We start from the raw sequence: 15,286 nt of genomic DNA, 5'->3' as shown, positions 1-15,286 counted from the left end.
CTAATAGGCACGGTTGTGAAATCATGATCAAATTAGCTCAAGTTGGAAAGCAGTTTACTTCTTGTTTTATATTGACAGGTGGGCTCAAACGACCATTGCGCTGAAAAAACAGACTTTTCGGGGTATAAATGTTCAAAGTTGGAAGTTAATTGCAGGCGCCATGATAACCTTAGTGCCTCGTTGTGCCATGCAAGGAATGATGGACATAGCATTTGCTTAACCATTTTTCCCATTAATTAAAACTGGAAGGTACGAGAGCTCCTTTCATGCAAACATTATTATTACTATTATTTTATTATTATTATTATTATTATTATTATTATTATTATTATTATTATTTCAGTAATGAATGAGTACTTTAATCGTCCATAAATACTCTAGTAAAATTAATCGTCTTCCTCGATAAGCTACGCGAAATAAGCCGGAGATTGCAAACTGTTGTCCGCGGATATCAGTAATTAAAAGTGAGAAATCAATGAAGTCTATTAATATCTACTGTAACTGCCCCGACGTATCGGATTTCTTTAATTTTGTTTAGCACTAAGTTCAACTGAGTTACAACTTTGGTTTACGAAAGTTTCAGCATTATTCCGCTTGGTCCATAAATAGTAAATGATTGACGCAGTCTATAAATTTTGAATATTTTAAATAATGAAAGCATATGCAATACCGATGCTAATAACGGCCAAAAAAACTATATTTCTCTAAATTCAATACAAGAACATAAGGGTGAAAAAATATATTATTTTTCATTCAGTTTCTTGCCATATGGAAACTCACCCTTCATTCGCCGAAAATTAAACTGAAATATTTGCAAACTTAAATTAGAATGTGTATTAAATCAGGTGAGGCTGGTTACTAATTTTTATTTGCCACTTTCTTTGTTTCTTACATCGTTTCACTTGCCTCTGTACTTTAGCAGCAAAGCTAGTTCAACAGAGAGAAGATAAAAGACTGTTTAACAGACAAAATGTCAAAAATTTTAAGATTCTTTTGGTGAAACTTCAGCTACGAACAAAGTAAATGAACAGGTTCATTTAATGTTGGCATTCTTTAGTCAATCTAACTAACAAGAAGGAAAAAAAGTGAGCAAGAGTTTTAGTGCTTGAATCATAGAGTTATTAAAATCATTCATACCTTTGGAGAACAATTTTTTTTTTTTTTTATTAAACACGATCTTCACCACAGAAAAAACGGAGATTGGTTATAAGTATGTTTAAAGTAACTGAAGTTATCACCACCTATTCCTCTAATTCGTCAGTTCTTCCAAAGGTACCAAGCGACACTCCCGGAGGGGGACGAAGTAGCGTCAGTCACACTGGGGGACGGGAAGGCAACTTCCACAAGGTTCCCTCCCCGCCGGTCGTGTCCGTGGGAACAGTCACCGTCAGAGCTGAGGAAATCGCCCTGGTGCTGGTCGTTCTCATGCTGTGGGCGGGAGCCATAACTCTGTTCATAAATAGGTATGTCAAGGGAAGGTAGCTCTATGTGGCAAGGACGGTAGCGTTTTGAGTTTCGGTTTCATTGGACGCCAGTTCGAGTCTTGATGTAAGAGTAAATAAAAAGACCTGTGCTTTACTTAACATAACTCATGTCATGTTGTGAAACGTATGAAGGCTTGACTTTTTACATTCCCACCATTATATGGGCAGTTAAAAAATTTTGCAATCACAATTATTATTGATGATGTTACAATGATGGTGATGATCACTATAAAAATTATCATTATTTTTATTAATAAATATTATCATTATTATTGTTTGCTATTCTTGTTGTCGTAGCAGTTTCAAATCCTGTTAAAACAATGTCATTACCTTTAACCTCCTTAACCTCATTAACGCTGGCCCCTTTCCACCTTCAGATGGGGCAAACTAAGAATGCTGGAACCTTACCAGCCGGCATACACGGCACCGTCGCCCCCTCCGAGACCCACCCCAGCCCAAGTGGGCCCTTGCATCAACATCAATATTCAGAGTACGTCTGACCTCACATTATGCGAGGGAGGCGCAGTGGGGGGAAGATACGACTGGGGCGCCCCGGAGATCTACGGGCGGGGATCCTTAGCCGGAGGATACCTCGGACTGTCGAGGTCACCCTCCGCTCTGAGCGTGAAAAACCTCGACCCGCAGAGGAAGGTGAAGAGCGCCGTGGATCTGGTGTCCCTGGTGATGCAAGAGAAGATGTCCTCTGGGCTTCACCTGGCGGCCACCAACGTTTGAAAAATCTGAGGGGACCAAATCCACAAGGAAACCAACAACAGAGGTTTAGGTTGGCTTCACGTATGGTTGGTGATGTACGGATGATAAATTTTTTTTTAATTGGTGTATCAAAAGTGTATAAAGTTAAAAGACAAAGAGACAAGATATAAAAGCAGAAAAAAAACTATACTGACGAAGAAGACTTGTACAGAAAAGCAAAGAAGCGAAGTTGACGTTAACTCTTTCTCTTAATGAAGACTTATCGGCATTGGCTTCATAAAACGAAAACAAATAGACCAAAATAGAGTATAAATTACTTCAAAGAAAACGAAACAAAACACTCTCACACACAAGCTACCGGACGTGAATTCGAATTTATTCATGATATCTGTATAAAAGATTAAATCATGCATGCAGAAAAGCAGAGATAACTTTTCAAGCGATATTATACTGACAATATATTTACACAAACCAACGACAAGGTTAAAGAGAGTACATTTAAAATTGAAAAAAAAAAAGTCGGGAAAAATACGTTCGTGTCGAAAAGCTTAAAACATAAATTTCCATACTGAGGAATCTAATAGATAATCTCCGCCAGCAGTAGGGGAAACACTGCTTGTCCATAGGTAATACTTAAGTAGACTTAACAGTGAACTTTATTGATGGTCCACAATAGATGTATTAATGCTCAGGAGTTCGGTGATCAACAACGTAATCATATATAATTTGTTTGTGGAAGTTTATGTATATATGTTCTTGTATAAGTATATATACACTCACATACAAACACAAATTTATATATATATATATATATATATATATATATATATATATATATATATATATATATATATATATATAAATAATATATAAATATATATATATATAAATACATATATATATATATATATATATATATATATATATATATATATATATATATATATATATATATATATATATATATATATATATATATATATATATATATATATATATTTGAGGAATGGCAGGTACAGCACATGAAACTTTTTCCGAAACCTTAATTTAAAAAAGGCATAATATTTATTTTTAAGGACATATGTTACTTATCATAGTCATATTTTTACTGAGGTATTCAACTGAACTTGCAATTAAAAACACGATTTGCATTTACAAAACCCTTCTGGCTTCATCAAATCTTTAAAAGAAATTAATTTTTACTCCTGCAATTAGACAGTCTGAAGCAACAGCGAGTCCATCCCCCTTGATTGTGAATGAATACAGGATTATGAATGAATTGGTACCCAGCAAAGAAATCTGTAATTTTCATGATGAGCAGAATCCCAAGGGAAAATCACTCGCACGAGAATCTCGTCCTGTGAGACTCGGATTACAGTATATGACTGGTCAAGTAACTTTCATGCCATGCTGACAAAGTAATAATGCTCCAAATTGCGTTGTCAAAACAAAGGTCTATGACTCTAGTTTAATAAAATCTACAAAGTCAAATGGACGCCGATGGCGAAGGAAGTCACGTAATCTTTTTGAAATGGCATTAGAAAAGGGAGTGCTTACGAGTACATAAGATCAAGTCTTTCTCGACCTTTCTACATATAAAATTGTTTTACATAGCCTTTGGTCGTATTGACTTTGATATAATCGTGAATTATGATATGTTTAACGACATTTCTAGATATTGCCGACTTAATAAAAAATTTGTCCCACCCAGTTACTATTCCGTTCCGTTTATGAGACGAGAGCGGAGCGCGACCGGACCTATATTGTGAATCTATCAACAAATATGTTTACCCTTCAGGAAAATTACGTAAATTGGACCCACTTTAAATTGTGTTTTTAACTAAAACAAGCGTTAGATCGTCTTCAGCCAACTACATTCCCTTGTCTTCATCCAAGGTGTTCTGATTTAACATAAAATTATTTTCACATCTTGCCAATACAAGCCAAGCATTATTTTGCACTCTTCTGAAGAAAAAGCATACAACAACAACAATAATAATAATAATAATAATAATAACAGCAGATATCTGGGCTGAAGGCATAGCAAAGTGAAGGACAGCTTCATCTCTCTGACGTAAAACACGAATTTCTTTTTTTTTTACTTGTCCGGCAATATCGAAGCTGCCAGTCATGTACTCGACGAGAGCTGATATGAAATTGATGGATCGACGAATCTCGCTGGAATGTGTCCACTTCCATTTTGTCTCATTGTGATTTCTGATGCTTTGAATCAACGTGTGTGTGTGTTTGTCATTGAAGAGATGTAGCTATATATGTTTGCAGTCGGAGTGTTCATTTACTTTCAGCAGTGATTATACACCTCTTTGTACATATCCTCAACGTGTTGGTAGCTCTCTTTTCATAGATTTTAAACATTTTCAGTGTCCGTTTCATAAGCCGTTCGTTAGTGTTTCTTTAATAGTAAATGAACACGTCTTTTACTTATAAATATATAACGGTAAGTGACAATCTCATAAAAGGCATAGTTTTCTAGTCCCAATTTTCTAGTCCTCAAGTTGATCAAATCAAAGTTCGGACCGAAACAGACGACGAACTAGGTAGAGGAGAAGATAGCAGAAAAGAGTGATGACAAGGGGTAATATGCAAAGAGAACGAAGGATATTCTTTCATCCTGCCTTTGAACAAATACGACTAAAACTGGTTACAAATAAAAATACCGCGATGCCATCTCGAGGCAAAAGGTGTATGTGACTATTCGAGTGGAATTTGGAAATCATAAACGGTTTCGTTCATTTACGTCCATCTTCTTGGACAAGGACTGTCAGGGCAAACGGAAAATAATCAACTATTTTCTAATAGAGACTGTAATCCTTCTCGCACAATGTTTTCCCAGTTTACTGAAAATGAAGCTAACCCATAAAGTTCCAATAATATCGAAGAATAATTGCCTGCAGGATACAGGTTTCGTTGTGATTTCAACCAAAGAAACCTGACAGCTCTATCAAAATCTCTTTCGTTAGTATCCATTTATCCTCGGAATTTCCTCTCTGATAAAAAATTACTAGTTCAAGTGAATTTTACCCTGTCTTTATGAATACAACGTCCACCCAGACGAAAGTGTGGGACTTTTAGAGTCACTCTCGACATTTTCACCCGCTCGTAATTGACGGCTGCTAGCATGATACCTCCTAGAGCCATTTTATTCTTCCCTATTCTTCTTCATTCATTATAACTGTTTGTGAAAAATGACCTTACAAAAATTGACACATCTCCAAATGGAAACTGGTGCTGGATTATTATTAACATAGTATGGCTGGAAGAACTGAAGCGAATCAGAGACGTTCCATTTCAACTTACGACTTGATTTTCTCTGATTTTCTGTTAACGCCTCTTCTGGCGCCACTCCAGCAAGGTACTCGACTATGCGCCACATTTTTCCTTGGCAGTGTACCATAGCTGAAGCTCTTTCTTTTTCCTTAAGCGTTTCTAGTCTCATGAACATCAGAACCACTCATTATCACCATTCCTACTTCCCATTTACAAACTCATTTGAAACTGTTGCCTTCTCCTTTGGTCCATGACATCACCCTAAAAGAATTAAACCCTTCACTGCACTGAGATAATCTGAGTCGACTTTGGTGCCTTTTTATAGAGAAAAAACATAATATTCTACGTAAAGTCTTTCCACACTGAGAAAAGTTAGACTCCATACGCTGTTCCTGGGAACTCCTACATTTGCCCATGTATCTGCATCATACCCACACTAATAATAAATTAATAATACAGTACCAATATAACCTTGTCAAAGACAAACTGTTTTTCATCCTTTTAAATCTGCTCAGAAGCCCCACGAAACTGTATTTGTTTTTCAAATCTACAAGCTTCAGTAGGCTTACCCAGCACTGAAACCGAATGATGCACAATATATGAAATTCTTAAACAGACGGAAGATTGCTGCTGTCCTGCAAATCAAACATGAAGCCTCACTGCAATTTACCTCAGTTACTTAACCTGTCCGTGTCCCGAACCGTACAGAAATGGTCGAGTTATTCCATTCAGTTATGATCGAAAGACAGGATTAATGGAAAAGGTATTACCACACAGCCTCAGTGAAATTTTTTACGGGTGTAACTGAGAAGTCTCAAAGAATTTCAGGCATTATCTGAAGCTCTCTGCGAATGTTGTTTATGGGAAGCTGCACCCTTAAAGGATTTTAGAGATTCCATTAAAAATCACAATACGGTGATCACAGACTGCCTCATTAAAGAATCACATCAATTTCGTGAAGTTATGTCGAACGTTACGTTTAGCACGAAGTCTCAACGACGTTAGCCCGAATGCTGCCTGTTGCAAGTTTTCTAAATGCCATCAGAATGAAAGTTGTGTATAGCAGTCTGTCTCAGTGACGGGTGAGCCTAATGGTGTTACGCTAACACGCTAGCATATAACAACACACGGGAACAGAAGGCTTTTGTTAACAGAACACACTTATGAAACACAAGCGCTCACTCAAACTTTAGAGAATAGTTGGGGGAAAATGTGATATCTCTTGCAGGTGCAACGTTGCTTTGAAAGTAGATCAGAATAGCTATTTATTCAGTTTTGAAGTGTCAAGGGATAGCAAATTCGTACCTAGATAATCACCAATGTCGTCGTCAGTACTACTATCAACAATGTTATCATTATAATGATCACTGTCTTTAAGTAGTATTAGCAGCAAAACAAGGAGTACAGCAGTAAGTCGTAGCAGGAGTAGTAGCAGCAGTAGCCATAGGAACAGCAGCAGCAGCAGCTAGTAGTAGTGTAAGTTGTCTCTTACAATGATCTGCGATGCGGTGCAGTTTTAAAAAAGCTTCTTTCGATGTTGAAACCAAGTGAACCACACAAATTATTCTTACAATGCAAGAGCACCAGCAGCACTGTTGAAGCTGTTTCAAGATAATTCTATTTTTATGAGATTATTGACTAGTACTAGCTAGAGCTCAGAACCTGACAAGAAATAAGATAGTTTTCTAACAGCTTCATGCGAGTGTCTTGTATCGAACGCGACGTTTCAACAAGCTACTTCTAGATATGAGACCGTATTTTCCAAAAAAAAAAAAAAAACACACCGACACGCACGCACGCACAAGCACAAACTCCCACATGGAACAATGGCCAGCCTTTAACGCGCTTAAAACACATACGTGCACATAGACACACAAACACACACACACACACAACACACACACACACACACACACACACACATATATATATATATATATATATATATATATATATATATATACTCTGTACACACACACATACACACACACACACATATATATATATATATATATAAATTTATATACGCAAAGACGCGGAGAACAGCGAAACCTGGAACACTGAAAAATAAAAAAACTTTACAACGCACAAAAGGGAATCCTTTCTCCCTTTCTTGTCCAATCACCAAGATCTTCCAACCGAGGAAAACAAATGCTTCCTTTCAGTACTTGATGCCTGAACTTCCTTGGGAAAAGGGGCTCCAGAGAAAGTTCGATTAGCGCAATACCACGACACGAAATACTTATTTGCGCAATGGGCTTCTTCACAAGTTCAGGGTCACTCGTTAGGACATAGCTGAAGAATATCGTATAAATACAAACCGAGTTTTAATTATTTATTAGTACTTGTTACTATATATAACATGCATACCATACACATAGGCCTATATAGGCATTCATATGAGTATGTACACATATGAAAACACTTCCACATTCACACATTTACATAGTATGTATGCAGTTGATGCACGTACCATATAATGTGTTTTCATATGTGTATATAAATATAGCTAAACGTAAGTCTTTTTATATGTGTGTATTTACATACATAGCTAGGGGTAGACATTAAACTTACGTATTCAATGTTCGATGTATTTTCCTATGTATTTATAAATAAAATATATTCGTAATAATCTGAAACTCTTCTTAACTTACCTCGTACAATCAAATGGTATACTAAAGGGTAATACAAAGGAACTTCCCTTTAGTTGATCCTGTTATAGTCTAGGAATGACAGGGCAGAAACTATGCAAATTATATTTGGTTACTTTGAAGGCAAGGCAGGAAAACCCAAACATATATGAACAACAACAAAAATGTTTGTCAATGTTTCTAATATGTGATCATGCACAGGTAGTAAGAGAGAGAGAGAGAGAGAGAGAGAGAGAGAGAGAGAGAGAGAGAGAGAGAGAGAGAATTTTTCTAAAAAATCAATTTTAACTTTGGCCTTTCGATGGGGCGTCCTTTCCGCTGTCAGTCCATCGCTCTCAAAAGGTCGTCCACTTTTCACGAACGCCAAATGGACTTTTGCTTTGTACTAGTCTTCACACAGGCTTTTCCCAGCTCTGCATCGCGAATTAGCCCCTGGACTGGAAGGAAATCCCCCCCACCCACCCCCAACAATAGTGACGGGTGACGATTCAAAGACCTGGATTGAATTTAACAATTAAAACCACGGGAAATGCATGGCTTCATCTCTCTCTCTCTCTCTCTCTTATATATATATATATATATATATATATATATATATATATATATATATATATATATATATATGTATATATATATATATATACATATATGTATATATATATATATATAAACATATATATATATATATATATATATATATATATATATATATATATATATATATATATATACATATATATATATATATATATATATATATATATATATATATATATATATATATATATATATATATATATATAATACCTGGTTTCAATTCAACAATTTAAACAACAGGAAAAGCATGGCTTCTACACTCATTCTCTCTCTCTCTCTCTCTCTCTCTCTCTCTCTCTCTCTCTCTCTCTCTCTCTCTCTCTCTCTCTCTGTGGGCTACCTGTATAAAAAGCATAACCTGGCGTCAGGCGCTGACATTTGACGCTGACGAAATCTATATGTCAAAAGTCGTATGTCAGAGGAATAATTTCAAAGTTGGAAATATCAAATACAATAAAATGAAAAACGGCAGATTTAACGGGCACGGGTTTGATGCCTTGAAAAATGCTTTTCATAATAATTTTAAACATGGAGATCAACATCATATTTTTTAATTTAGAAGAATGTATAAATAATTGTTTATAAAAAATACTGCACATGACAACAACATAAAAATGTTGATTTTAATTATCAGCAATTCGTCAACAACAACATTTCAGTTCATTTCAAGCATTCCCTTCCATCACGACGGCAATAAAGAAAATGATATAATGTTTCGTTCTATAAATCTCAAAATAACAATCGAAGTTCGACTGCATAATAATTTCCCCTTTTTCAAAATAATTTCTTTACTCTTGTATTAGTTCGGCGGTCAAGAGATATATAATAAATTATTCAGCAAGAACTGTGCAAAACTTGTAAGGTGAAATGGGGAAAGGCTCATGATACGGGAATCTTAGTTTGGTGGGTATTTAAGAAGGCCCAGGGGTGAGGTGAGTTCAGATTCCCTGCAATGAAGGATGTCACTTTCACATACGATGAAAGGTGTCATGAGACTTACGACAGATCGAGAAGTGAGGACATTAAAAGAAAGCTGGAAACTGCAATGATTTGGACAAGTACGAAAAACGGAAGTTTCTTTGACTTTAGAACTGGAAACTAAGGGAATGTGACCCGTTTTGAAGAACCAAATGATAAATGAAGGGAAAATACAGTTGCAGCTGCGAGAGGATATATAATGACAGACTGACAGAAGAAAAATTCCACGCAATAAAAAGAACAATCAATCTGTTGCAGTTCAGAAATCAAAACGGAATAGAATGGCGAGCGCTGGTCATGTAATACAGGACTACACATATAAATACAAATATATAAATGTTCATAAATTTGGGCTGGTGGTTCAGACTGCAAACAAAAATACTAAATAAACAAGCTCAAAAAAAGGGGGGTCTTTTCATGGCCGATAATTATAACAATCTTTATTTCACTGGAGTTAGTCGAGCACGTAGGTGTGTCCTATTTGTAAATTAGCAACAACAACAACAACAACAACAATAATAATAATAATAATAATAATAATAATAATAATAATAATAATAATAATAATAAATTAGCTTAATTTCTGTGAACATATAATCTGGAGGAACTCAGAAGGAAACAATTCCAGAACCTAGGAAAGACATACAAGACGGACAGACGGACTTTGCTATCATGTACGCAAGGAATATATACCAGATGAACAGAAAAATAGGCTTGTAAATTGTATATGGGTGGAGAGGGGACTTAACAAATTCGTAAAGGTGATGTGACTTCCGGGTGGCGATTGTTTTAATTTGTATTTCTAAACAATCTTTGATTCATGCGTAATCCATGAGAACTATAGTAAACTGGAAAGAATTAGAGTATCTTATATACCAAATGAGGAAATTCTATACAGCTGATCTGATGAAAACTCTTATTTTGTACGTCCTACACTCTACAATGCCAGCGCATTGTAAATCAGCCAACCCTCCATTTCTAATCAGATGTTCCCAAGTTTCACAACCCCAGGGATTCCGAATAAGTAACTCTCCGTGTTTCCTCTCTGGAGGAGAATGTTAGCCTAATCCTCCTCTCTCCAGCTTGGACACTTTAATCAGTCTATTGACTTAGTCCTCGGTACCCCACACACCACTATTTACTCCTGCGTTTCCTTGTTTATTCTTCAAATCGACGCCTTTCCAATTCTCCTAATTTCCCCGCTGTCATTCCGGTCGATGCACTGATAAGTCTCTCCGTGCAGCCCCTCTGAAATTTGCCGTCAGTTTCCCCTCTGCCTCTCAGCAGCCTTAAATCCATTACAGGCGCCTTTCAATTGCTTTTGCATGTTTTAAGTCTGCCAACAAAGCCTGTTCCGCCTCTTCATATGTCTCTGTCAGGGATCTGATATTGCTGCTTAGTAAATTCTGAAAGGCAATTCAGGAGAGAGAGAGAGAGAGAGAGAGAGAGAGAGAGAGAGAGAGAGAGAGAGAGAGAGAGAGAGAGCCATTACGACAAAGGATTTTAGAACATAATCTCTCACATTTAGATCCGCGCAACTATTTAATAACAGTTGGAGCAAAACTTTAATGTACCTTAGTATTCCATTTCCTTATCGTACAGTAGATTAAGGACCGTGGCATAAACGGGTCATAGTTCACCAGTCGCCAGTTTAATTCTCAAGAGAACACAGGAATACCAAGTACTAGTTATCATGAAGCAAGTACGCATTAATCATCTTATACCTCGTATTTAAATACTACTTGGGAGATGGAAGAAGAACTTGGATCTCTTTTCTTCATTCGTTTAGTTTTACTGCTACTTTAGGGCAGAAAATATAATTAAATGTCATTTAGTCCCACAGCGTAGCTCCTTACTAATTTTTCAGTAACCTGCTTACCTTTGTCTCCTGACCTAGTTTTCTCACAAAATGTCGTAGGCTTATATATGCCAGTGAAGTGAAAACCTTTTGAGGCTTCTGAAACTCTCTTTCTCTCTCTCTCTCTTTTTTTTTTTTTTACTTTCAACCCTAAACGAAAATGTATTTATTTACAGATTATACGCCAAAAGTTAGTAATGTATTCCATCATTCTGCGATAATTTTGTCTTTCAGATTGAAGTAAATATACCATCAATCTGCAATGTTGTGAGTTCACAATTATTTGTTAAACTAAAAGCTACTGCGCTAGCTGTATTCATAAAATATTCTGCATGACATTACCTTACTCACAACACTTAAAAAAAAAAAAAACAAGCCAGCACCTCCACCTAATTTCAAATAGTCTGCAATGGCAACTACTCATACAAATTTGACAGAAATTTCAATAGCTGCAGAGAGTTTCTCTTTTGATATTGATTTTCCAGTTGATGGGATTTCAGCCATTAACTGTAAACTGACGTTCGCTTTTCATACATAGTGTATACGGTATTTTGAATCCCATAAATCGTGGGGATTTATAAAATAACACGCAAAAGCTACTATACAACTGCCAAGTAATATTTTCTATTAAAGATTTGGACAGTAAAGATTCGACAGTTTATGACCTAAGTTGTTCTTATTTCAAAAAGAAAGAAAATTAATAATCTTTTTTTTCTTACACAATAATCAGCCTTTCGCGAGATGAAGAAAATGTCACGACACTGTCACAATGAAGTAAGCACGATTTAGTCGTCACCCCACTTGTGAATTTAAAAAGTTTACGTAACTCTTTAGCTGTCTGTCACTGACTCATCTGTAAATAGGTCGCAAATGCACAAATACACGAGGAAAACACTAACGTTTTTAATCCATTGTTCAATTCGTGTGTATCACCTAACATAATATTTAAATTGTGGGGCAGGCTATACATAAATCATGATGCAAAGCATTAAGGACGTAAACGTTTAGAATTTTTTTAATTAAAGTTAAATTATTGCGTGTATTGTATTTTGGAGCGCACGTCCATATAAAATGTCTCAAAAGTTTAAGAATACATGAGCCTGACTTTCAAGTTCAATGGCACTGTGACACGTATCCATGACATTGCTGCTAAAGTTCATTTCACGTGAAGCTTTTCAGACAATGAGCTGTTATTTTTAGGGCAGAGTTCTGACGACAACTTTAAAATCTAGCTAGAATAATATTTATTTTCAGTGTCCAATATCCTCGACTCTGCGTTCCCCTTCCACTAGCTAACTGTATGTATCTCTATGTACCGGAACTGCTGTGAAGTGAAACAGTAGCCAAGTGGAAGGTAAATTCAACTTTAAAGGTTGTAACGAATACGTAATTAACAAACGGAGGAAAAATTTCACTTCATAACGCACATGAGTGAATAACAATGAAGCTGACATATCCTTTTAACTTGACATGGATGATCCTTTTCTAACTGACAGAAATGAAGTAGAATCAAATGAACTTCTAAAAGTAAGTTCAGCAACTTCCAGTTGTTTTTCATCCAGTTTAACTATTTCAATCAATTCATTTACTTGGAATTGGACTAAAAAAAAAAATTTGCCTAAATCCTTCACAACAAATAAGTATATAATAATCATCAGTATGTTTAAAACAAAGGAGACATACTTAGCTTTTTGCATGTTACTTTTCTTCATCCTAAGGAAAGATCCGCTTGAAAATTAGCAGTTACACTATAGATAAGACGGATAATACCTGAAAGAACTATCGGCACTAAGAATAATAAAATGTCAAATATATCTAAACAGGGTCAAGCTTCATTTCAATCCAAATCTAAAGGCTTCGTGTCAAGCGAGAAATGAATGATGATGATCACGAATACTCACTAAATAACAATAATGATAACAGGGATCTAACTATAGCAGCGATAACAGAGAGAGAGAGAGAGAGAGAGAGAGAGAGAGAAACGATAGTAATCCCGTTGAATGCTCACATCGTCAGGTAAATTACTTCCATTTAAGGAGCTGGCTACACCTACAAATAGAGTCTGGGTTATACATAATGAAGCATGGGGAGGCAACACTCGCTTACCAGCTAGGCAGCTCATTAATTAAAAGGAGGAGCGTGGGGAGGTATAAATCGCTTTTTTCCTTACACGAGTTCGGCTACATGTAGAAGGTTAAATTTTTCTTTTGATATTTATTTGCTCATTCGTGATTATTTTCGCTTTCTTTTTATTTGCTCATTTATTCGTGCGTTTGTTTGCTTCAACGATTTGGTCGAATTTGTTCAAGTTCTCTTTCGCTTATTTCTTTTGTCTATTCATTTGGAAAACAGGAACTTGATCTTATTTATCCCAAGACTGTTGGTTGATAGATTAAAGAGAGTATGAAAAAGTTAGGTTCTAACCCCGTATGTGATAATACACAGTTCACTACTCAAAAATAGGATGGGTCATTAAAATAATATCGGAAAGGTAAGGAAAGGCAGGAGTAGTAAATACGTAGGTTTGTCATACAAAGGTTAGGGGAGCATCTTGTGGAACATCCAATAAAGGAAGAGCGCTTGTAGATGATCTTCTGTTGAATGACGTTACAATGACAACCTAATAACTATATTAAGTCCGGCAGTCATCTTGAACGGTCACTGAAAAGGCGCTGGGTATCCCAACTTATATCAAGATGTTACTGCTATTTGCGAAGATCAGAATTTCGTCAATTTCTTGCGAATAAAATTACTTGTAATATCAGTCACTAAGGAACTAGATTTACGACACAGTTAAGTCAAAGTCTTGTAGATTACATATTCAAGGAGACAGTTGAACAGGTACTGTTGTGCTACAAAGCACTTGATCACATCAAAATCATTTTACGTAAAGAACTGAGGTTACAAAAATTTTAATCTGCTGAAACGTTTTGCAACGAGGATATAATGCACACACACACACACACACACACACACACATATATATATATATATATATATATATATATATATATATATATATATATATATATATATATATATATATATATATGGCAAAGTTCAGGAAATGATAGGCAGAAGTTCAAAGCGCTTTCACTTGTTTATTCACGCATCTTCGGGGATTTCATTTTTGTGCCCCGAAGATGCGTGAATAAACACGTGAAAGCGCTTGGTACTGAACTTCTGCCTGTCATTTCCCTGTGATATTCGCTTATATACTGAAGTCACGTGCATCTACTGTGATTTTTAAGCATATATAATATGTATATTATAAAAAATATGTATGCATATATATATATATATATAATATATATATGGATGTATACATATGTATATATATAAATATATATAATAAAAAATATATACATATATATAAATATATAATATAAAATGTATATATATAAAATATATAATAAAAATATATGCATATATATAAATATATAATATAAAATGTATATATATATATATATATATATATATATATATATATATATATATATATATATATATATATATATATATAGAGAGAGAGAGAGAGAGAGAGAGAGAGAGAGAGAGAGAGAGAGAGAGAGAGAGAGAGAGAGAGAGATAGAGAATAAAAGCAATATTTCTCAGCACCATTTAGGCTGGAGCTCTTTTATGGCTCGCAGATAATCCGACCTGAGCTTATTACAAGAGCGACCTGAGTCTCGTGATAAGAAACAGAATGATTTACG

At 35.4% G+C, this 15,286-nt stretch overlaps 2 protein-coding genes across 4 annotated transcripts in view; one reads left to right on the top strand and one right to left on the bottom strand.

The window, feature by feature from the left end:
• LOC136854171 (uncharacterized) overlaps positions 1-2,716 on the top strand; it is a 94,891-nt gene extending 92,175 nt beyond the window's left edge. The window contains exons 4-5 of the mRNA XM_067130464.1: positions 1,273-1,463; positions 1,862-2,716. Coding sequence (XP_066986565.1) covers positions 1,273-1,463; positions 1,862-2,219 — 549 coding nt within the window. The 3' untranslated portion in view covers positions 2,220-2,716. The remainder of the gene's footprint in view (positions 1-1,272; positions 1,464-1,861) is intronic.
• The window catches only part of LOC136854173 (deoxynucleoside kinase-like), a 312,604-nt gene that overhangs the window by 237,938 nt on the left and 59,380 nt on the right, over positions 1-15,286 (bottom strand). The window lies entirely within an intron of this gene.

Source organism: Macrobrachium rosenbergii, chromosome 28 (assembly GCF_040412425.1).
Source record: "Macrobrachium rosenbergii isolate ZJJX-2024 chromosome 28, ASM4041242v1, whole genome shotgun sequence".
In the NCBI taxonomy this organism is placed as follows: Eukaryota; Metazoa; Arthropoda; class Malacostraca; order Decapoda; family Palaemonidae; genus Macrobrachium; species Macrobrachium rosenbergii.
The sequence above is the reverse complement of the archived record's forward strand: the minus strand, read 5'-3'. Positions and strand labels throughout refer to the sequence as shown.